Consider the following 23,730-nt stretch of genomic DNA (forward strand, 5'->3'; position numbering starts at 1 on the left):
GCCCTGATCCTCTCTCACAATATAAAAGTCTGGCCAGAGGGATATCGGCACAATTATTAGGGGCAGGGTGTGACATTATTGTAGTAAGGCCAGGGCTATAATGTTTGGGTAACAGGACAGGCCAGACAGTCCAGGAGATGACTGACACTGCCATGGGACCATAAATCAGCCTGGCACACTCAGTACATTGCCCTAACTAAGCGCCATTAATCAAATGCATTTTTTGTGGTCATTGTGCCTTTAAATGCGAATTGGAAAATACATTTTTCTCTTCGAGTTCTATTGTAAATGAAAAAAATGTGGTTTATTTAATATTTTTATTACTAACGTTTACTGATAAAGCACCAAAGGAACTGGGTATATGTCGACAGTGATGAAATGTCGACATGTGGTCCCTGGTAGCCCAGCGGAGACTTATCTGCTCCCGGCGGCTCCAGTGGCTCCAGCAGCGTCTACCAGGTCCCAGCGGTCATGCGATTGTGACTTCCAGGTCAGAGCTGTGATACTCTGGCGTTCAGGTGAGTATTTCTCCCCGTCACTAACCCCAATCCTTACCCCTACCACTCCGTCTAGTGCCTTAACCTAACCTCCCTCCAACCACAGCCTAACCCTAAGCAGTAGCGCACACATGGGGGGTTTCTGAGTACCCATAAACACCCGCCGACAGACTCGAGAGCAAAATGCAGCAATTTGTGGGTCGATCGGGAGGAGGTGGAGCCAACATGACGCGATTCCATTAGAATTGCATCATTTGACTCTGCCCTCTCCCGACTGTGCCGCGAATCACGCCAATTTCACACTAGGGGAGGGGTCTAATGACAGTGCCAGTCTGCCAGGTTAGGGTATATATATATATATATATATGTATATATATATATATACATACACATACATACATATATACACATACATACACATATACACATACACCCCTATAAAAATCCTGTGTTTGCCCCTGCAGTCTAACCCTCCCGGCCACAGCCTAATCCTAACACAGTGGCATAACTATAGAGGGTATGTGGCCCAGCGCCTTAGGGGGCCCTGTAGGACCAGCAAGCAACCCCCTTCACCATGCCAAGTTTTTTTATGCTTTTTATTTCTTTGACCCTGAAATCAAGCTGGCACAAAACAGGGCCGCGGACAGTGGACTCATTGTTCCAGCCTGCGGGCCACAGCCGCCAAGACCTATAGCTGCCGCCCAGCCCCCATGTAGACTAGCCTGGGTCACCTCTTCCAGGTGGCTCAGCTGCAGCCCAGGCATGACCTTTCAGTCAGTAACATGGCGGTGTGACATAGGTCATGTCGCCGCTCGTCTTCCCTGCTCATCAAGCAGGCTGCGCCACTGCGTTGGTGAGGAATTAGGGGACAGAGGATAAGGCATAGTGGCAGGGGGCAGAGGAAGGTGATGCGGGCCTGGGGGCAGAAGGTGACACAGGCTGGGGCGGAGAAAGGTGAGGGGGCAGAGGAAAATGAAGGGGGCTGGGAGCATTACTACTGCGTGGCATAATGTTTATATGAAGTACAATTGTGGCATAACATGAATGGGGGGACCCCTTAAAAATTTTGCTATGGGGCTCACGAAGTTCTAGTTATGCCCCTGCCCTAGCCCTCCTGTCTGCAGCTTACAAGCCGCCTAATCCTCCCCTCGCAGCCTAAATGCCAGGCACTGCAAAGCACTGCAAGCCTCCGTGCAACAGCAGCCATCTTTGATTCACTTGTACGTATATGTTTAGGCTATATTATTTACTAGTACCTTTATTTATTAGCAGTCATTTATATAGCGCACACATTCTGTAAAGTGCTTTGGAATACAGTAAGTATTTAGTCGTACACATCTACCCCTGCCCAGTGGAGCTTACAATCTACTGTATATTCCCTACCACATGGACACACATACACACACTATGGTTATTTTTTTGTCGGAAGCCAGTTAACATACCAGGATGTTTTTTTGATTATGGGAGATACAGATAAGCAGAGGAAATTCACACAAACATGGGGAGAAAATGCAAACTCCACACATTGATTTCAGCAGGAACGTCCCTATTTGGGCTGTCTTGTCCGGATCTGCTAGGGAGTTGAGATGTACAACCCATTTGCACTGCTAGAGGTGAGTGGGTGCTGCCCGCAGGCAGACGCCACAGATGTGTGCAGTGCAAAATAGAGTGATAGTAGGGGGACATGATAGGGATTAGGGGCAGACTAGCGCTTATCAATGCTAGGTAAGCCCCCAGGACATGGATACTTCCCCTCTGTGATGCTGACACGCATCCTCCTTTATGGTGATAAACCCATCAGTGAAGCAGACATGGCCACGTCCCCCGATTAGTTTACCCTCTAATGTTGGACGGTATCTATTAGTCATATGTTAATAACCAGCCAAACATTTCTATTCCTGCGCACGCCTTAAAAATAAACAATGATAATGATGACAACGCAGTGTACCCACACAACCTCAGAAGAGGCTCCCGAGGGGGCCTGGAAGGGTAGAGTGACATCACTAGGAGGGTAGAGTGACATCACCAGGCCACGTACATACTGTAGTGTGATATGGGGCCGCTGAGCCACAGTGGTGGTCACAGTCCACCGGCCACAATCTCACTATTCACCACTTGGGGTCCACTGCTCAAAGGCACCTTCACCATATGGGCCTGAGCATCCTGAAAGCTATGACCAATAAATATTTCTATATACAAAAGTACTTTACTCTCTCATCTGTATTGCAGCTCATATGGTACCTCCCTCTCTTCCAACTCCAAACCATAAAGAGGCGACATGGTGGTGAATTGACCACATTGTAGTGGACCCTAGCAAATCATCCGTAGAAAAGACAACTTTCCATTCCAGGGATGCAACAGTTTGTATACAGACCACTTGGCAAGAGCACATTCCCCAACTTCTTTCATCAGCCTCATCGCTTGGAGGAGAAGCTCTCCTGATCAAAGGCAGCCTCTGACAGCACAATCCACAGCTCAATGGTCATCTGCATGACATCTAGAACAATGCGGGCCATCTAGTCTTGTGATACATTATAGCAGAGATAAAGGAAGCCATAAAGCGGAGGCAGAGCACCATAGTCAGGGATCATGAGAACACATGGGGGCAAGAACACATATACACACACACATATATACAGTATATATATATATATATATATATATATATATACACACACACACAATACTGTGAAAAAGTTAAGTAAGAATGCTTTAAAATATAGAAGTGTTAATACTTAATAGTTTATTTTTATCAATTAACAAAATGCAAATTGAATGAACAAAAGAGAAATCTAAATCAAATCACTATTTGGTGAGACCACCCTTTGCCTATAAAACAGCATCAATTCTTCTAGGTACACTTGCACACAGTTTTTGAAGGAACTCGGCAGGGAGGTTGTTTCAAACATCTTGGAGAACTAACCACAGACCTTCTGTGTATGTCGGCTTGCTCACATCCTTCTGTCTCTTCATGTAATCCCAGACAGACTCGATGTTGAGATCAGGGCTCTGTGGGGGCCATATCATCACTTCCAGGACTACATGTTCTTCTTTACACTGAAGATAGTTCTTAATGACATTGGCTGTATGCTTGGGGTCCTGCTGCAGAATAAATTTGGAGCCAATCAGACGCCTCCCTGATGGTGTTGCATGATGGATAAGTGCCTGCCTGTATTTCTGAGCATTGAGGACACCATTAATCTTGGACAAATCCCCAACTCCACTACCGCTGGCTGCTACATAGCACCGCAGCAGGCCCATTAGGCAGGGAGAGTGCAGAGCGTGTACTGGGCTGGGGAAGGAGGCTGCTGCCCCCTAAGCTTTTCGTCATCAGGCCTCTCTGACAATCGCGTCATTGATCCCGCTGTCTTGCACCACTTCAAAAGGAGGGATGCAGGAGGGTGGCTTACTACTACTTCCAGAGCTTGTGGGGGATCGGGTATGATATCCCGACAGTCGGGATGCCTGCTGTCAAAATGCCGACAGCTGCAGCCTGATGCTCGGAATCCCTCCCCCCCCTTCTCTTCCAAACCCTAACACTCCCTTCTTGCACCCCAACCCTCCCCACCCCGCACCCTAACCCTCCCCCTTAGGGCCTAACTCTAACCCTCCCCCCTTGGTGACTAAACCTAACTGTCCCCCCTTGGTGATTAAACCTATCCTCCTCCCCCAGTGGTGCCTAACCCTAACCTTCCCCCCCAGCAGCTAACAGCTAAGGGAATCCCGCTTATCTTCGGGATGCCGTCTGTCAGGATTCTGGCATCGGTGTCTAGGCTGGCTCCGGGATTTAGCCACCTAGGTTTAGTTGTTTGGGGGGGATTGCCAAAATTAAGAATGCCACAGAGTTAATGCTATTCATACTTGCCTACATTTGTACCTCTCGTCTGGGAGATCCAGGAGGAGCTCCATGGGTGCAGGGGCGTGACTACTCGATTTGTGTCATTATGGTCATGCCCCCCACAGCATAATGCCACAATTTTCTACTGATCGGAGTTAAAAGTCAATGCGGCAGAGGTTTACTGTGATTATTTCAGGAGCCGCACACTTGACAGGCACAGTACAGTGGTTGTTTCCATCCATGTGAGGAGGACTGTATATAGGATAAGAGTCCAGTAAAAGCAGACAGTCCCTTTAACTGAGCATTGTTTTCCAGAGGTGTCCCTGATTGTTTCAAGGATTTTAAAGTTTTGTCATGATGTTTCTGTAGCATGACGTGCAGGTCAGAGTCGCAGTCAGCCTGGCATGGGGCCTGCCAGCTCTTTGCAGCTTATACCAGTCTGGGTTGCTGTGTGCACAGGGACAAACTCCTTTCATAGAGCAGTGCTGAATAGATGTTCCTTGAAAAGAGCCCAAAGTCTCAGGCAGGGTACTCTCCTCACTGCCGTCCTTAAAAGTCCAATCCTATACAAACCCTGTATTCTAAACTCTGGCTCTTTTCAAATACCTCATGCTAAGTACGATTCTCCCAATACAGTGAGGTCACTGCTCAGTGCAGGTTGTTGTGATGCCTAGGAACTGCTAATTCACTTACAAATAACTTTCTTTCGGAAAGGATAATAGGCTTTCTTGGTCTCATTGCACAGTCTCCTATGAGGGTCTGATTGATTGCCCATAGCAACCAATCAGCTTCTAGCTATCGTTTATTAAGTAGTGTATAAAATCACAGCTAGTAACCGATTGGTTGCTATGCAACTTCTCCGCCTGTTCTCTGTAGGTCTCATACATCTGCCCCATTGTGAGTCGGTCTGCTCTCTGCCAATGTTTTGAATCTGAGCATCACCATACACCACAGTACTACCAGGTAGTTTTATCCAGACCCACATCAGTTCTCCCAGTAGCGCTTACAATCTAATCTCCTTATCACAGGCACACGCACACCGGTTGATGCATCAAGCAATGAAAAGCGTGGAGAAGTGGACCAATGGAGAAGTTGCCCATAGCAACCAATCAGCTTTGAAGTAGGATTTATCAAGTAGTGTCTATAAAATATTAGGTAGGAGCCGATTGGTTGCTATGGGCAACTTCTCCACTGGTCCATTTCTCCACGTTTTTCACTGCTCCAATTTTAATAGGAAGCCCGTTAAAATCTTTGGCCTCAAAGGCAAATGCGAGGAACACGGCAGAACATATAAACTCAGCACAGAGTACAACATCATACCTCCCAACATGACCCTCTCCAGGAGGGACACAATGCTCTGGTCCTGGACTTCCCTGGTAAGAGGCGGGGCTGCAGCACAGTTCAAAATTCAAATAGAGGAGCCACACCAACTGTCACTCACTGGCAGTTGGTGTGACTCCCCTATTTGAATTTTGGACTGTGCTACAGCCCGACCCCTGGAGCCTCCACCAATCATAAATTACCAGGGAAGTCCAGGACCAGAGCATTGTGTCCCTCCTGGAGAGGGTCATGTTGGGAGGTATGCAACATACACGCATCATTTTTCAACGTCTGTGAGTCTGAGTCCTAAGATTGTGCCAGTGCTGTTTTAAGATCTTTGTCTCCAGGGATTTGTCTGGCCCCAATTAGCATTACGCCATAACATAAGATTACCATTTAGGAACTTAAATACACAGTAATACTTGCAGCTCAGACAAGTGACAAACTAGGGGAAATGATGGGTTTATAACCATGCAAAAGGCAATAACACTGAGTAGCTGTCCGGTGTCCTTGTTACAGCTATGTATAACAATACACCTTTGATTGCATTATTTACTTTTCAAACATCTGTAGATGATTATACCATCATCTGTAAAGCAAGATAGAGAGAGCATAAGCCTGGTAATTGCTAAAACGCGCAGCTGTTCTACAAGAACCTAAATCCCGTCATTTAGGTGGGTATTCAATATGTGAGCGAAAAGTCTGTGCTGGACTATTCGCTCCATATCGGAGGTTTGACGGGAATAAAGTATTGGGCGCGCGCTCGATTTATCCCCCTATTCAATATGAAAGGTGCGAAAACGGGACCCGGCGGAAAGGCAAGTATCGGGAACAATTCTGGAATTTTCAGGAAATCATCCAGGGACCCCCCCTAATGATGTCCTGACATGGGGGATAATTATGGATACCCCCATTTCGGCCTGCGGAAGGTAAGTATGGTTTTTAAATAGCCGCGGCAGGTGTTCTTTCCCGAAAGGGAAGAAGGGGTGAAGAAGAGCACTTCACTTTTTTTTTTTACAAAAAAAACTAGGTGCATTAAATTTGGGGTACATGAAAATGGGTGCAAGCCTATTTTTAAGTCCCTAAGGTGCATTTTTAAAATTCTTTAAAACACCTGCCGCATACTTGGGAACACCCCCTGGATTTATTTTGTTAGTTTAAATTTTGTTCCCCATATTTTTTTATTTTTAACCCCAAAATTGAACTTATTTTTTTGGGGTGTCCCTATTTTTTTTTTAAACTTTTTTTTGACACAGATCGTTTTAAGGGGGCATTCCCAAGAATGCAGGTTATTTGTTAAGCCTGCACCCCTAAACCCCAATTCTGCACTTTTTTTCGCCAGCAAAAGGCTGGCGAAAGATTATCCCCGTTTTTTAACATTGACTTTTTGCATTGGCGAAAAGTCAATGTAATTGAAAACGGGGATATTGGAAATAGGCAAAAATTACTTTTCGCCTCATATTGAATATGGCCCATAGCGTGTAAGGGTCATCACTCGTATGCAATGCTGCCCAAGACCACCATTAAATGGGATCAGACTTTAATTGAGACCATGAAACCCCCAGACTTCTTTATTGACAAATGTGGAACAGCAATCGGATCACATGTAACGAGCTAAATAAAATATGATGGTAGATCTAGAAAAGTTACTTAATGGGCACCGTGTCCTTAGAAATTACCCATTGTACATCAGTACCCCAGTGTACATCAGTTATCAAACCTTCTAAAGAGGACAAGTGGAGATATAGCGCATGGCAACCAATCAGAATATAGCTATCATTTATCTAGTACATTTTATATATGGAGATGAGCGGTTCGGTTATACTCGGTTACGATAAGATCTGAAAAATGGCATCTCATTGCCTACCTGGTTCTCACGTGTTTTGGATAGCCAGTAAGAGAAATCTGAACTTGCGCTCATTTGGCGAAAAGAACGGAGTAGAAAGGAACCGCTCAGCTCTAATTATAAAACTATAGGTTGTATCTGATTGGTTGGTTGCTACGGACAATACCTACACTTGGCCTCTTTAAAAGGTTTTATACACCCCCCCCCCCACCACCACCCCCAAGTATTATAATAAACTCTTGAAACCATCTTGGATACAGGAGCCTGATGCTCTGACGACTAAAAGTGCGTAAAAAAAAGTCTAAATCAATGTTTAAAAAGCTAAGTGAAGTTATCCATAATTATTACAGACCCGGGACAAACCATGCACTATTACACTTACAACATACAATTCAATTAGCATATATGGCAAACATTTTAGCTGTACAAGAATCGGCTGAATGCTTGCCCAGATTTTCCTATAAGAACAGATATTTCAATATTATATATAAAATATATTATAATGCTTATTTAACCATGGACACATTCAGCATCACTAAGAACGAGCATCTTAGGAAAACAGTGAAAAAAAAACATACAAAATTATACATTTAAAACAAAAACATACAAAAAAGTGTTTCCTTGTGCAGTTTCTACCCACACTTTAATACCCTTCTGCCTCCCATATAGGCAGCGTCTGATTATATAATGCTCCAGCATGTGCTTTAATACCCTTCCGCTTCCCATATAGGCAGCGTCTCATTATATAATGCTCCAGCATGTGCTTTAATACCCTTCCGCTTCCCATATAGGCAGCGTCTCATTATATAATGCTCCAGCATGTGCTTTAATACCCTTCCGCCTCCCATATAGGCAGCGTCTCATTATAAAATGCTCCAGCATGTGCTTTAATACCCTTCTGCTTCCCATATAGGCAACGTCTCATTATATAATGCTCCAGCATGTGCGCTAATATCCTTCTGCTTCCCATATATAGGCAGCGTCTCATTATATAATGCTCCAGCATGTGTTTTAATACCCTTCTGCTTCCCATATAGGCAACGTCTCATTATATAATGCTCCAGCATGTGCGCTAATATCCTTCTGCTTCCCACATAGGCAGCGTCTCATTATAAGCAAATCACAGTAAGTGCCAAAACTTTCATCTGCTCACAAAACCATGCAGGAAAAATAAACCAGATATCAGTCCATCATATAACAGACATGTGCTATGAGGGAATCCCTGGCTGCAGAAAAGGCATGTTCCCATGTGTTCTCCTACCTGAAAACTCAGATGAAGTCGCCGCTAGGCTGCCTAACACTGCAATGTAGAATATCCCAATTGCACCATAGGAAATGTGAGCACTGCCAGGGAATCCCATCCTTTAGCATCCAGCCTTGTACACTCCTTCCTTACAGCAATCTTTTCCTCCTGGTGAGACGGTGCCTGCTCACACACTCTGCTAAAACCATTGCTGGGGACTGAGGAACATTCAATACCCTTCCTTGGGAGGCAATGAATGGATCACAGACAAGAGTGACTGCTGAAACTGTAGCAGGCTCACATCTACCTGTAGCTGCAGACGCCCCGCTGGGTCCTAGCCCCGTCCCCACTCTGGACAAACTTATGAATGGAGTTTGAGAATCTTTCAGGGAGCCTGGCTGTGCCAGCTTAGTTAGCGAGCATGCTGTGCTTTGTAGTTCACGTTATTTTAAAACTAAGAATAATTTAAAATATGTTTTATATTGGCCAAAAGTGTCACAAGAAATGTTTATTGTGTTTATTGTAACACTTAATAGGTTACATTTTATCACACAATGGTAACGCGCTATAATGTATATTAGCGCTATATAAATAAATGCTAATATTGGGCCTGATTTACTACTGACACTTATTTTGGGTAACCAGGAACATGCAAGATAATGTTCGCACCATTTTCCTCAATCCTTTATTGCCCTGGCGCAGCACACACATCCTCACCCCAAATATGTGTCCATGAGGACCCAACAAAGGAGTTTAACTAAGACAGGCCTGGCCTGGCCACAGTTTTGTTATAAGGGAATGCTGAAACTCTGGCAAGGCATGCTGGGACTTGTAGTTTCACAACAGCTGGAGAGCCACAGGTTGGCCAGGCCTGAACTAAGGCATCTATCTTAATCAATGGAGCGTAACAATAAATATGACCACACAATATTGCCAGCATTCCTCTCCAGAGTGCAGAAGCTGGGAAATAAACTATCAAAGTTAAACGGATTATTTGAAAAGTGTAACAAACAGCCTGGCGAGTTGTATTCTTTATGACCCAGTTATTATGCACCCAGCATATCGGGCCACACTTTTACATTCCATCTGAGAAGACACTGGGCCTCATTCAAAAAGTGCACAATTGTCTTTTGCATTGTCCCATAGGGTTTGGTATATTAGGTCAAACCATACATGCCGAATTTCTGGCTGTACATCACAGCCCTGCCCCCCATTTGCTATTGTAAAGCATGGGGCTACGATGACAATATTCAACACGAATCGAGTCATCGGCCCCCTCCGGACCCCCCACTTTCACCAGATAAGCGGGGGGCAGTGGGGAGGGTGTGAAGGCGTGTGGGGGTGTAGCGCCCAGTCTGGGGGACTTGCCCTCTCTTGCGGGTGGCCCAGAGAGCGCCAGCTGGTTGTCGGAGCCTCCCGGCCATTGAGGGAGACTCAGAGAGTATAGGTTGAACGTGACCATGTTAACATCCATAATATAGACATGGTCAATGTCAACAGAGAACATGTCGACATTCATTGTGTCGACACTATTTAAATGTCTATATGGTCATAATGTCAGCAATGCAGATTTCTGGTAGGCGTAACCCTAAACCTCATCCTCATGGCAACATTTTCACTGTCGACAAGTCATATGTTCACATATTGTGCATGTCAACATCATAACTGTTAACCAGGGCTGTAACTAGGGTGGAGCGACCAGTGCCATGGCACAGGGCAGGGGGCGCTGTTTGGGTCTGTGAATTTTCCTCACTTGTAGTTTCCTCTTCTTTTATCCCCAGCATCTCCTGGCCTCCCCTATCTATTCCCTGGCCCTTCCTAATGACCCTTTTTCAGGTGCACTCTCTTACCATACAAAAAAATGGGGGGAGGGGAGGGGGGGGGGCAATGCTCCCTCTGGCACATGGCACCAAAAAGTCTATTTACGGCTCTGCTGTTAACATAGTAAATGTCGACATCATCGGTGCAGCCCCTTTAGCACTGTCTGTGTGGTGATAGACTTACGTCCTTGTAATGCACTTTAGCGGAGAAGCTAATTTCTACGCGCTCAAACCAGAGAAACAGCAGCATCTGAGCCGAAAAGTTTTATCCTATAATAGCGGGACTTTTGATGTGACATTTATACTTTTGCACGTGCGGATGTGTCGCTGAAAGCGCCTGCGTCTACACACTCACAGCCGCTCACACAGGACGCCATCTTCGGCGGAGAAGCTGCGTCTGCCATGGGGCTGGTGTAAGTTTCGATGGTGCGTGTAAAAATGCACAGAGGCGAACTTCCACAGGCGCAAGACGCTGTAGGTGGCCGTCTGAGTATTGAAGATATTGGGCGCAGCATTAGCATGAGACGCACAGCTGCGGCTGCATGCGACTCAGAATAAGCCCTAAAGTCTCAGCAGTGTGAGATATGGGGCCTTCTGTAATAGGGTGTGAGCTTGTGCCACTGTGGGAATCCATGTGAGTGTTCTCGTATTTTTAAAGCGGCAATCATTTTAAAGGCAAAACCAAGCTGGTTTTGCTTTTAAAATGATCGTCACTTTAAAAATTTGGGAACACTCGCATGGATTCCCACAAAGGCACAAGCTCACACCCTATTACATAAGCTCCATGTACTCTGGCTTCTGCTAGGTTATTATTAGCCTGTAAAATGATTGATTATTAATATTTAACGTTTCCCTTCAAATGAGGAATAACAATAAAAATTAGCTTTTAAAAAAAAAAAAACAATAGTTCTTAAAAAAACGTAAATAAAAAAGTTACTAGAAGGCTACATTTGCAGACTAATGTGAGACTATTACCTTGTACAGGTGAGTATCACCAATTGCTGAGCTAATAGAGGTGTCTGAAAGTTTCCTGCGGGAGCAAAAGAGTTAAGTGACCTCCCTGCCTGCTGTGTGTGCGCGCAGAGGACCAGGCTGGTCCCACTCCTCCTTGCCTCCTTGGTAAGGTCGCTAGTCTTGCATGGTACATTTGGACATGAATGGTTGAGCTAAATCCCTTCCCCCATTCTACTTCTACAAATTCTTACTCTGCAGGGGGGTCCAGCTGGAGTGGATGGAGTTAATTAAGCACAAAGGAAGAATTTTTCTTTTTTACTCTGCACGTGTGAAATATCTTCCTGATAATAATAATGGAAACATTTATGAATGACAAGGAGTCTCCGGGCACAGTTCCAGAAGTAGTCCAAAAAAAGATTTAAAATAAAGAAAGATAGCACTTGCTACGTACGAGACGAATAAAGGGTACAGAGCAGACGAAGCATCGGATCAACATTGTGACCATTGGTCATGATGTTTCCGGCATGGGCCATTTGATATAGCTGATGCTTACTCCGACTAGCCTCCTCCTGCCCACTTGCGAGGCCAGGAAATTGGTGTGGCCTCGCCACTACCAGGAAATCGGGGTGGCACCCCCCGTTTCCAGGAACGCAGGCCGAAGCCACCCACCCGCAGGATTCATGTGCACCACCATCAGAGATGTATGTAAGTCATTGGGTTTGCCCAGAGAGGGGCAAATACGGAGGGCATTTCTGGGGGGAAAAAGGGGGTGGCTGCACAGACACGGGCATGCATCTTAAGACGCAGCTGTATTGATCCCATAGGCAATGTCCATATGGGAGAAATTCTACCTGCCATAGGGTGGTGTGCCCATTGGTGCATTAGATGGTGGGACCAATACAGCTGTTGGTGCATCTTAATGTCACGTGGACTTACCCTATGGTCAATAGTACAGCATGTGATGCAATCTTATTGCGTCTTTCCCTACTGCGCGCTATGACTGGAGATAGATGGCGGGCTCTTTGATTATGTTAACAAGTGAGTTAAATTTTACATTATCCCATTAGCTGGCTGGCAGGTATATAGAGGCTATTGTGTTGCATTATGCTATATGCTAATGACGAAGGTGCCTGCATTGCACCGAAACGGCCGTTGAGCTGAGCATGCGGGGATGTCTGGCACTACACTGAGACGATGAGTATCATGGATTTTGCGTTTACTAGCTGCCATATTCACTGCCATGATGATGCCGCTATATTGCTGTGATTGTGACTCATCCCCTTTTTTGCTAATTGCAGTTTTTACATTTGTGAAATGAAACAGTACTGGATTTATATGTATAATTTTTTTTTTCTATTGGAGGTGCTGGCTTTTCTGTGCTGCTGGATTTGAACATTGTATGCGCCTAGCACTCAGTTTACATATATTTCATATATGTCTTGTGTGCAGTCTTCCTAAAGTGTGTCCTCACGAAGGGGTGCTGGACCCCGAAACGTTGCAATAAAGCAGCATCGTTTTTACAAAGATTCAAGTCTTGGAGTACCACCTTATTCTTGTTTTTATATATATATATATATATATATATATATATGCCTTGCAAAAGTATTCACCCCCCCACCCCCTCTTGGCTCTTTACCTTTTTTGTTACATTGCAACCTGTACTTTATTTTTTGTTTAATCTGAATTTTATGTGATGTATCTGTACAATATAGTCTCATTTGGTGGAGTGAAATGAGAAAAAATAAATAAATAAAACAAACAAACAAAAAAAATATATATATATATATATATATATATATATATATATATAAAAGAATCTTTATAAATAAAATTCTAAAAATTGCCATGTGCATATGTAATCACCCCCTTTGCTATGAAGCCCCTCAAAATTCTGGTGCAAGCAATACCTTCAGAAGTCACATAATTAGTGAGTGTTACATGATCTGTCAGTATAAACACACCTTTTCTGAAAGGCCCCAGAGGCTGCAACACCACTAAGCAAGAGGCATCACACCATGAAGACCAAGGAGCTCTCCAAAGAAGTCAGGGACAAAGTTGTTGTGAAGTACAATTCTGTGTTGGGTGGGTCATAAAAAAATATCCAAATCTTTGATGATCCCCGAAGCACCATCAAATCCATCATCATCAAATGGAAAGAACATGGTACCACAACAAACCTGCCAAGAGAGGGCCGTCCACCTAAACTCACAGACCGGGCAAGGAGGGCATTAATCAGAGAAGCAGCACAGAGACCAAAGATAACCCTGAAGGAGCTGCAAAGTTCCACAGCAGAGACTGGTGTATCTGTGCATGTGACCACAATAAGCCGTACACTCCACAGAGCTGGGCTTTATGGAAGAGTGGCCAGAAAAAAGCCATTACTTAGTGATAAAAATAAGAAGACACGATTTGAGTTTGCCAAAAGGCATGTGGGAGACTCCCCAAATGTATGGAGGAAGGTGCTCTGGTCAGATGAGACTAAAATTTTACTTTTCGGCCACCAAGGAAAATGCTATGTCTGGCACAAACCCAACATATCCCATCACCCCAAGAATACCATTCCCACAGTGAAACATGGTGGTGGCAGCATCATGCTGTGGGGATGTTTTTCAGCAGCAAGGACTGGGAAACTGATTCGAGTTGAGGGAAAGATGGATGGTGCTAGATATAGGGATATTCTTGAGCAAAACCTGTTTCAGTCTGCCTGTGATTTGAGACTGGGACGGAGGTTCACCTTCCAGCAGGACAATGACCCGAAGCATACTGTTAAAACAACACTCGAGTGGTTTAAGGGGAAACATTTAAATGTGTTGGAATGGCCTAGTCAAAGCCCAGATCTCAATCCAATTGAAAATCTGTGGTCAGACTTGAAGATTGCTGTTCACAAGTGGAAACCATCCAACATGAAGGTTTTGCCTTGATGAATGGGCAAAAATTCCAGGGGCACGATGTCGCAAGCTCATAGCAACTTGCAGCTGTAATATCTGTCATCCGGAAAGTACTCAACACTTCACTTTTTCCACTTTGTTATGTTACAGCCTTATTCCTAACTGGAATAAATTCATTTTTGTCCTCAAAATTCTATACACAATACCCCATAATGACAACGTGTCAAAAGTTTTTTTGTGATTTTTGCGAATTTTATTTTTTTAAAAACAAATAACTAAGAAATCACATGTACATAAGTATTCACAACCTTTGTTCAATACTTTGTTGATGCACCTTTGGCAGCAATTACAGCCTCAAGTCTTTTTGAATATGATGCCACAAGCTTGGCACACCTATCTTTGTGCAGTTTCGCCCATTCCTCTTTGCAGCACCTCTCAAGCTCCATCAGGTTGGATGGGAAACCTCGGTGCACAGCCATTTTCAGATATCTCCAGAGATGTTCAATTGGATTCGAGTCTGGGCTCTGGTTGGGCCACTCAAGGACATTCACAGAGTTGTCCTGTAGCCACTCCTTTGATATCTTGGCTGTGTGCTTAGGGTCGTTGTCCTGCTAAAAGATGAACCATCGCCCCAGTCTGAGGTCAAGAGCGCTCTGGTGCAAGTTTTCATCCAGGATGTCTCTGTACATTGCTGCATTCATCTTTCCCTCTACCTGACTAGTCTCCCAGTTGATCCTGCTAAAAAAACATCCCCACAGTATGATGCTGCCAACACCACCATGCTTCACTGTAGGGATAGTATTGGCCTGGTGATGAGCAGTGCTTGGTTTCCTCCAAACATAACGCCTGGCATTCACGCCAAAGTGTTCAATCTTTGTCTCTCATGGTCTGAGAGTCCTTCAGGTGCATTTTGGCAAACTCCAGGCGGGCTGCCATGTGCTTTTTACTAAGCAGTGGTTTCCTTCTGGCCACTCTACCATACAGGCCTGATTGGTGGATTGCTGCAGAGATGGTTGTCCTTCTGGAAGGTTCTCCTCTCTCCACAGAGGAATGCTGTAACTCTGACAGAGTGACCGTCGGGTTCCTGTTCACATCCATGACTAGGGCCCTTCTCCCCCGATCGCTCAGTTTAGACGGCCGGTCAACTCTAGGAAAAGTCCTGGTGGTTCCAAACTTCTTCCATTTACAGATCATGGAGGCCACTGTGCTCATTGGGACCTTCAAAGCAGCAGATATTTCTACTTCAGGGTCCATAGGGGGTCCACAGGGATGACCTTGGGGTATAGCTGGATCTGGATCCACGGGCACCACGCAGTTAAAGCTTTGCTGCTCCCAGGATGCACTTGGGTCCGTCCTCCTCTATACCCCGCCCCTGAGCCACAGCACCTCAGTTTTAGCTGGTGCCCGGCCAGAGTCCGGTCACCCTGGAGCAGTGGGACTGCATAAGCAGCCCCTAAGCTTTATTTTAATTTTTTTTAAAGAAGATTTTATTTTTTTATTTTTTTTACTATCTTCAGAGCGGCAGCATAAGACTGTCCATCTGGACGTCCATGCTGCCGCTCCAACAAGCCCCGCTTGCACTGCGACGCCGGTACTGATCCGGGGATCGCAGCGGGACCCCAGAGTCAGTGCTAGCGTGGCTCCGGGACCTCCCACAGACTGCTGCCGGACTCAAGGGGCCAGGTAATCCGCGTGCAGTGCTGTCAGCGCTGCGCGCGGGGGAAGTTATGCAGTCTCTATGCCGCCGGTCTCTGGGGACAGACCGGCGGTGCTAGTAGCGGTGGCGGGCTCCCCCCTCTGTGGATTACCCCGCATGTCCGCTGGACCACCAGGGTGTAAGGCCGGCAGGGAACGGCATCCCTGGGGTTCCATACTAGCAGGGGAGGCAGCCTTCGCTGCTTGAGTGGCTCCTCCCCTCAGCCCAGCGCGCCTTCTCTCAAGCGTGCTGGCATCGCTGGGCTGTGCTCTCTCGGCCACTCCTCCTCAGAGCTCTCCGGCGGCCATCTTCCCAACGTAGAGCTCCCAGGCAGGCTTCCAGTGGACCGGTCCCCCTGCGTACCTCTCCCCTGATCAGGACAGTGTTCGCAGCGCTATAGCCCTCCCAGACACTGAATCTGGGAGGTTGATTGTAGCTGAAGGTGCAGTGAGTATATCTTCCTGCATGGTATGTGACTATTGCTAGTGCTGCTGTCTGTGCTTTTTCTACTTACTGTCAGCGTTTTACCTATCCCTTTCCTTCTCCTATGGCCCGCAGGTGCATGGGGGAGGGGTGTTCTGTGTACCTCACTTATATAGATCTACGTATTTGTGAGGTCCGTCACATACAGCGGTGTGCTACTCAGTACCAGATTGTGGGCTGTTTGTGTTGCATACTTGGGAGTGTGTGGGTGTTATACGCCTTACCTCGTTTCGGTGAGACACTTATTGCAAAAAAGTTTGTGTCATGTCTGATGAGGAGAATGAGCGCTCCGTGGCATCTGTGTTGGTTTCCTGCCGACGCTGTTCGGCAGGAGTTGATGGGGCGGATTTGTCTCAGGACGGTCTGTGTGGGCGGTGCCAGTTGGTACCTGGACCTTCTAAACCCCCGGTGGCGCAGGATCCTCCGTGGGCGATGTTTACGCAAGTGCTGGCGTCGATCGCGGGCCGACTTGCGGTCCCGACTGCGGCCCCTTCTAGGGCGTTGCCCCAGCCTACCATCCCCCGTTCCCCGGGTGTGACGCGTCTGGTACAGTCTCCTCCCGGGTCTCAGACTGTGGGTCCTTATGCGGGTTTGCCGGTCTACGTGCAATCCCCCACGGTGCCGCGGCAGTCGATGGTACCTTTTCAGGGCTATCCTCAGGCAGTACCCCCGCCTTGGGTGGACGTCCTCTCCAGCTCTGTTCAGAGCCTGGCGGCTTTGTCATCGGCTTTTCAATCTATGTTGCACAGTGATTTGCCCCATCGGGCGTCCAAGCGTTCCGTTCTGGCTTCACTGGCGGCTCAGTTCACGGACACGGACGTGTCTTCGAATGACGGGGAGATCCATGAAGACTCTGACTCGGATGCCGGGGCCCAGGAGGTGGAGGCTAAGTCTTCCATTAATGTGCCGGCATTGGTTAGGGCGGTGCGGGCCATCCTTCACATTGAGGAGAATGTGCCGGCCCCCAGGTCAAAGTGCCCAAATTTTAAAAAGGCCAAAGTAGCTTCGACGGTTTTTCCCCTGTCCGATGAGTTGACGGATCATATGGCACGGGCCTGGCAGTTGCCCAGCAAGAGGTTCCAACCGCAGAAGCGGTTGGCTTCGAACTATCCATTTCCGGAGGCTCATTGCAGGAAGTGGGAAACTCCTCCCGCGGTGGATTCCCACGTTACCCGCTAGCGCTACGCTGCCTTTGCCGTCAATCTCCTCCCTGAAAGATCCCACAGACAGGAAGGTGGAGACTTGTTTGAAGTCTATCTACTCTCTCTTGGGAGCGGTGGCCCGTCTGTCCATGGCCATCTCTTGGGTGGCTAAGGCCATCGAGAGCTGGGTCAATGCTTTGGAGGATACCTTTCCGGAAGATGCTCCGGAGATCCAGAGAGCGTTGATAGGTCAAATGAGGGATGCGGCTTCCTACATTGGGGAAGCATCGTTAGATGCAAGCCTGCTGACCTCTCGGGTGTCGGCTGCAGCTGTGTCGGCGCGTCGGTCCTTGTGGCTGAGGTCTTGGAGAGCTGACGCTGACTCCAAAAAGGGGCTGGAGGCCTTACCTTTTAATGGGGAGTTGCTTTTTGGTCCACACTTGGACAAAATTGTGGACACTCTGGCTAAATCTAAATCAGCCTTCCTCCCTTCGGCTTCTGCACCTACCAAGGTTCGGAGCTCTGCTTTTCGGTCCTTTTGGGTTCAGGGCAAGGCCAAAGGTCAGTCCTTCCCGAGGCAGTCGACGACCAAGGCCACTTCTAAGCCCAAGAAACAGGCCTGGAGTTCCAGGCGCCCTTCTTCCAAGCAGGAAGATAAACCTTCTGCCTGATGGGACGGGCCTCCCTCTGGGGGACCCCAGAGTGGGATGCCGACTTCTTCTATTTGCCCAGTGCTGGCACAATACAACCACGGATGCCTGGGTTCGAGAAGTGGTCTCCCAGGGGTACACCCTGTCTTTTCGGCACAGACCGCCCCCACCAGTTTTTCTGCACGAGTCCTTCTCAGGATACAACCAAGTCCTTACAGATTCATGAAGCTATAGAGTCCTTGCTGACAGCAGGGGTCATTGTTCTATTCTTCTCTGTTTCTGGTGCGGAAACCCAATGGTTCTCATCGCCCTATCCTCAACTTGAAATCTCTGAACAAATTCCTCAGAGTTCCCAAGTTCAGGATGGAAACGTTACGTTCCATCATTCTGGCGATGGAACCGGGGGATTACATGGTGTCCCTGGATATCCAGGACGCCTACCTCCATGTTCCGATAGCACCTTCGCACCAGCGGTATCTGAGGTTCGCTATCCTTCAACACCATTATCAGTTCCAGGCGCTACCCTTTGGTCTCTCCACGGCACCGAGGGTGTTCACGAAGATTATGGCGGTCATGGCCGCACATCTTCGGAACCAGAATGTACGGCTGCTGCCGTATCTGGACGACCTCCTGTTGCTGGCGAGCTCCCCGGAGGTACTGCTTCAACATCTCCACCTGACGATCGCTTGCCTGCAAGCGCACGGGTGGCTGATAAATTGGAAAAAGTCCTCCCTGATTCCATCTCAGCGGATGGTTCATTTGGGAGCCCTGCTGGATTCTCATCAGCAAAGGATCTTCCTGACCCCGGAGAAGGTCTCCTCCCTGCAGCTGAGGATACACAGTTGCCTGAGCTGTTGCCGCCTGTCGGTCCATTCGGCTATGAGAGTTCTGGGCTCCATGGTGTCAACATTCGACATGGTGGAATTTGCCCAGTTCCATTCCCGGCCCCTGCAGGGGCTGATTCTATCGGAATGGAACGGGTTACCTCACCGGATCCGCTCTCAGTTGCTGGTGTTGTCCCCGGAGGTTCGGCAGTCTTTGGCTTGGTGGCTTCAAACAGCTCATCTGGTCGAGGGGCGCCCCTTTTGGATCCCGGACTGGGTCCTGCTCACGACGGATGCCAGTCTTCGGGGTTGGGGGGCAGTGACCGGCTCGTTGTCACTTCAGGGTCGTTGGTCTGCGGAAGAAGCTCTTCTTCCCATCAACATTCTGGAACTGCGGGCAGTATACCGGGCCCTGCAGTCATCCGGTCCCGCTCTTCACGGAAGGGCGGTTCAGGTGCAGTCCGACAACGCCACCACGGTGGCGTATATCAACCACCAAGGAGGAACTTGCAGTCAGGCAGCGATGTCGGAGGTGTCTCGCATCCTTGCTTGGGCAAAGTGTCACATTCCAGCGATCTCGGCAGTCTTCATTCCCGGAGTCCTCAATTGGGACGCGGACTTCCTCAGCCGTCACGACGTGCATCCCGGGGAATGGTCGCTTCACCCAGAGGTGTTTCAGCTACTCGTGGACAGGTGGGGGCTGCCAGAGCTGGACTTGATGGCCTCCCGTCACAATCACAAGTTGCCCATTTATGGGTCAAGGACAAGAGACGCAGGCGCCAGTCTGGTAGACGCGCTGTCGGTGAAATGGATGTTTCACCTGGCGTATCTGTTTCCTCCGATATCCTTACTTCGTGTTCTGCAGAAATTCAAGCAGGACGGCGGCACGCTCGTGCTGGTGGCTCCGGCGTGGCCCAGACGTCCTTGGTACTCCGATCTGAGGTGTCTCTCCATCGACGCTCCGTACCTTCTTCCTCAGCGTCGGGACCTGTTGTCTCAAAGGCCCTGCCTTTACCCGGATCTGAGTCGGCTGTCTTTGATGGCGTGGCTCTTGAGACAGCCGTCTTGAGGTCTCGGGGCTTCTCCAGTTCGGTTATTGGTACCATGCTCAGGGCACGCTAGCCTGCTTCAGCACGGATTTATCACAGGGTGTGGCACACTTACTTTCAGTGGTGTGAGTCCAGACATTATGATCCTCAGGTGTTCCGAGTTTCTAGGATCTTGGAATTTCTTCAATCAGGATTGGACCTCGGCTTACGCCTTGCATCTCTGAAGGTTCATGTGTCCGCCTTGTCCGTGTGGTTTCAACGGCGGATTGCAATACTGCCGGATGTTCACACCTTTTTCCAAGGTGTTCTCAGGATCCAGCCTCCTATTGTGCCTCCTGTGGCTCCTTGGGACTTGGCGGTGGTTCTGCGGGTCCTGCAGGGTCCTCCGTTTGAGCCTCTTGAGTCGGTGGAGCTCAAGTGGCTGACGTTCAAGACCGTTTTTCTCCTGGCAATTGCTTCTGCCAGGAGGGTGTCAGAGTTGGGGGCACTTTCCTGTCGCCCCCCTTTTCTGATTTTTCACCAGGACAGAGTGGTGCTCCGCACTCGTCCTGAGTTTTTGCCCAAAGTGGTTTCCAAGTTCCACATTAATCAGGAGCTTGTCGTGCCATCTTTTCAGTCACCTGATCTTTCAGCTGGTGAGGCTTCCTTAGATGTAGTCTGGGCACTTAGAATCTACGTGGACCGGACTGCTTCAGTTAGGAAGTCGGATTCTTTGTTTGTCCTTTTCGGTTTTCAGAAGAGGAGTTGGCCTGCCAACAAGCAGACGTTAGCCCGTTGGCTTCGTTCAGTTATTTGTGAAGCTTATGCACAGGAGGGTTTACCTGTGCCAGCCTCTGTTAAGGCTCATTCCACTCGTTCTGTGGGTCCCTCTTGGGCTGCTAGACGTGGCGCCTCCGCTATTCAGCTGTGTAAGGCGGCCACTTGGTCTTCCATTCAAACGTTTTTGAGGTTCTATGCGTTTGACACCTTCGCCTCTCAGGATGCATCCTTCGGGCGCCGGGAACTCCTTTCAGCACAGGAGCGTCCCCGCCCTTAGTTGAACTGCTTTGGGACATCCCCAAGGTCAACCCTGTGGACCCCCTATGGACCCTGAAGTAGAAAACAAGAGATATGGTAAGAACTTACCTTTGTTATCTCTGTTTCTACTAAGTCCATAGGGTCCACAGGGCGCCCGCCCTGACGCACCTGGCTTCATATGGGCTGTGTGGCTGGTCACCGGTTTTCCGTTTCCCATTTCTGTGAGTATGGTTTCTTGTGTGTTCCAGTCTTCCTTCTCTCTGTTTAGACTCCTCCTCCGGCCTTGGCTGCTTACCAACTGAGGTGCTGTGGCTCGGGGGCGGGGTATAGAGGAGGACGGACCCAAGTGCATCCTGGGAGCAGCAAAGCTTTAACTGCGTGGTGCCCGTGGATCCAGATCCAGCTATACCCCAAGGTCAACCCTGTGGACCCTATGGACTTCGTAGAAACAGAGATAACAAAGGTAAGTTCTTACCATATCTCTTGTTTTTTCTGTACCCTTCCTCAGATTTGTGGCTCGAGACAATCCTGTCTCGGAGGTCTACAGACAATTCCTTGGACTTCATGCTTAGTTAGTGCTCTGACATGCACTGTCAAGTGTGGGACCTTATATAGACAGGTGTATGCCTTTCAAAATCATGTCCAATCAACTGAATTTACCACAGGTGGACTCCAATTAAGCTGTAGGAACATCTCAAGGATGATCAGTGGAAACAGGATGCACCTGAGCTCAATTTTCAGCTTCATGGCAAAGGCAGTGAATACTTATGTACATGTGATTTTTTAGTGTTTTTTTTTTTATTATTAAATTTGCAAAAATCTCAAAAAAAACTTTACAAGTTGTCATTATGGGGTATTGTGTGTAGCATGTTGAGGACAAAAATGAATTCCATTTTGGAATAAGGCTGTAACATAACAAAATGTGAAAAAAGTGAAGCATTGTGAATACTTTCCGGATGCACCGTGTGTGTATGTGTATGTGTATATATATATATATATATATATATATATATATTATATATATATTATATATACACACACACACATACATACATACACACCAAATCAGGGCACCCCGCAATTGAAGATCTTCAATTATTCAATTTGTGGTGGTTATAACAAAGTCCTTTGGATTTTGGGGTGAGCGGTCTGGTGACAGGGTTATGTGGTGGAAGGGTATGCTTTAATGAACAGGTGGGTTTTCAGTGCACATATAGAGACAGCCACTGAAAGCATCTCACATCCTCTGCTCATGCACAAAAACAGAAACATCGGATGCAGATCAGGCGGCCATCAGCCTTCTGAGTAACATAAGCTGTCGCAGGCACAGCGGGTCTCCAGACGTGCATAGGGCTCTCCTGCTGCGAGCAAGAATGCAGTGGCTAATGGCGCCCAGGAAGCCGTGTTTAAGCAGTATGACACGCCTGCGTTCTTCTAACTCCCCCCATTACCTCCCCCAAACACTGACTACATGTCACTCACTTTGTGAGTGAATCCACTGTGTGAGCGTAATCACAATACAAATGGCTGCGTGTGCGTGGGGTGTGGCTTACACGCATGCGCAATGGCTAACGATGGCTCAGTCTGTGCAAATATCCGCATTGTGTCCACAACTGAATCAGGCCCTATGCACACCCCTCAAATATCAATGCAGCTCCTAACTGGGTACATAAAGCAATAATATGACACTAGCCATATATAAAAAACAATGGCAGAAAGAGCACCATGCCTCGCCAAACAGGCAGCTATAACTGATAGACAGGGAACTGATGTTACTTACTGCAGATTCAATGTTGCTTTGATATTAACTCACCTACAGAGTAATTATAGGTTAGATTTTATTTTAATGCAGAAAATGAGCTTAGCATGGAATTTATGGGGAACCACAATGTCTACAAAGGTTACTTAGTAAATAATAATTACTATATTAACCCAAAAGTCAGCTGAGACATACTTGAAGTCAAAACATTGTATCTGGATGTTAGCAAATGCATTTAACGCTTTCCATGCCTGACAGCTAAAATAAAAGAAATTTTTCAAAATGTTTTGCAATGGAAGCGAAAACTGAAAAACAAAACGGGACTGTGGGATGACACTAAGCGAATACACATGGAGGCTTAGGCTAAGATCGGACGGAAACACAATTTGCACCTTTTTTCTCCATACATTTTATTTTTTCAAGCGCACAAGACATTCTCTCGCATCCAGCCACGTGACGGCTGAGAAGCATTTTGAGCATGTAGTGTACACAGTACGGGCATGTTTGCACAAATGCCGCTTGTGCTACAGTATACACAAGAAAACGCGTATGTGGTTGTTTGACGACGAATCGCTTGCGGGGTGATCAATTTGTAACCTGGTGCCATGCAGGCAGATACTGTAAGCTGCAAGGATGTTCCTTCTGGTACGCAGATTTATTTCCTAAGCACAAGGCACTTGTCCCTATTGACATAGATTTCACCT

General features: G+C 47.3%; 1 protein-coding gene across 2 annotated transcripts in view; it reads right to left on the bottom strand.

Moving 5' to 3' along the window:
- Positions 1 to 11,635, bottom strand: part of EVA1A (eva-1 homolog A, regulator of programmed cell death) — a 477,272-nt gene extending 465,637 nt beyond the window's left edge. The window contains exon 1 of one of the 2 annotated variants that reach the window (XM_088467277.1): positions 11,540 to 11,635. Coding sequence is in view for 1 of the 2 variants with exons in the window: in XM_088467276.1 (XP_088323402.1) it covers positions 8,763 to 8,862 (100 nt within the window). In the remaining variant the exon portion in view is untranslated. Of the gene's footprint in view, positions 1 to 8,762; positions 9,036 to 11,539 lie in introns of those variants that run through there. The other variant, XM_088467276.1, reaches the window with a different exon arrangement.
- Positions 11,636 to 23,730: the final 12,095 nt, after the last annotated feature.

Source organism: Taudactylus pleione, unplaced genomic scaffold, assembly GCF_031769625.1.
Source record: "Taudactylus pleione unplaced genomic scaffold, aTauple2 ptg000070l, whole genome shotgun sequence".
NCBI classification, from domain to species: Eukaryota; Metazoa; Chordata; class Amphibia; order Anura; family Myobatrachidae; genus Taudactylus; species Taudactylus pleione.